This window comes from Merops nubicus, unplaced genomic scaffold (assembly GCF_000691845.1).
Source record: "Merops nubicus isolate BGI_N331 unplaced genomic scaffold, ASM69184v1 scaffold9475, whole genome shotgun sequence".
In the NCBI taxonomy this organism is placed as follows: domain Eukaryota; kingdom Metazoa; phylum Chordata; class Aves; order Coraciiformes; family Meropidae; genus Merops; species Merops nubicus.
In genome coordinates, this window is record NW_008611577.1 from 1 (window position 1) to 878 (window position 878).

The 878-nt window shown below is 56.4% G+C and overlaps 1 protein-coding gene across 1 annotated transcript; it reads left to right on the forward strand.

The window, feature by feature from the left end:
* Positions 1-8: 8 nt before the first annotated feature.
* On the forward strand, positions 9-758 carry LOC103773870 (zinc finger protein 578-like; the record flags this gene model as incomplete). Its single annotated transcript, XM_008941250.1, has 1 exon — positions 9-758. A coding segment is annotated over one exon (750 nt), but the record flags the coding sequence as incomplete, so codon positions are not given.
* Between the last annotated feature and the right edge of the window lie 120 nt (positions 759-878).

Sequence of the window (878 nt, forward strand, 5' to 3'; positions counted from 1 at the left end):
GCAGTGACTGTGGCAAGAGCTTCACCATTAAATCCAGCCTCACCCGGCATCGCCGCACCCACACTGATGAGAAACACTTTGCCTGTGACACCTGCATGAAGAGGTTCTCCGACAAGTCCAGCCTTATCCTGCACCACCGCACCCACACTGGGGAGAGACCCTATGTCTGTGACAAGTGCAGCAAGAGCTTCAGTCAGAGCTTCCACCTCACTAGGCACCGCCGCATCCACTCTGGGGAGAAGCCTTATGTCTGTGGTGACTGCAGTCAAAGCTTCACCCAGAAGTCCACCCTTACCCAGCACATGCACACCCATACCAGGGAGAAGCCCTTTGCCTGCACTGACTGTGGGAAGAGTTTCACCATGAAAGCCAAGCTCACCAAGCATCACCGCATGCACACTGGTGAGAAGCCCTTTGCCTGTACTGACTGTGGGAAGAGTTTCAGCTGTAAAACAGACCTCACACTGCATCACCGTACCCACACTGGGGAGAAGCTCTTTGCCTGCACTGAATGTGGGAAGAGCTTCACACTGAAGTCCCGCCTCACCGAGCATCGCCGCACCCACACTGGCGAGAGACCCTATGTCTGTGACAAGTGCAACAAGAGCTTCAGTCATCGCTCCGCACTCACCAAGCACCGCCGCACCCACACTGGGGAGAGACCCTATGTCTGTGATGAGTGCAGCAAAAGCTTCAACAACAAGTCCCATCTCACCCGGCACATGCAGACCCACACCGGTGAGAAGCCCCTTGCCTGAGACAGCTGCAGCAAGAGCTTCAGCCACAGCTCCCACCACACCCAGCACATGTGCACCCACACCAGGGACCAGCCTGTGTTGGGGGACACAAAAACACCAACCTCAGCGCTCTCGGGTGAA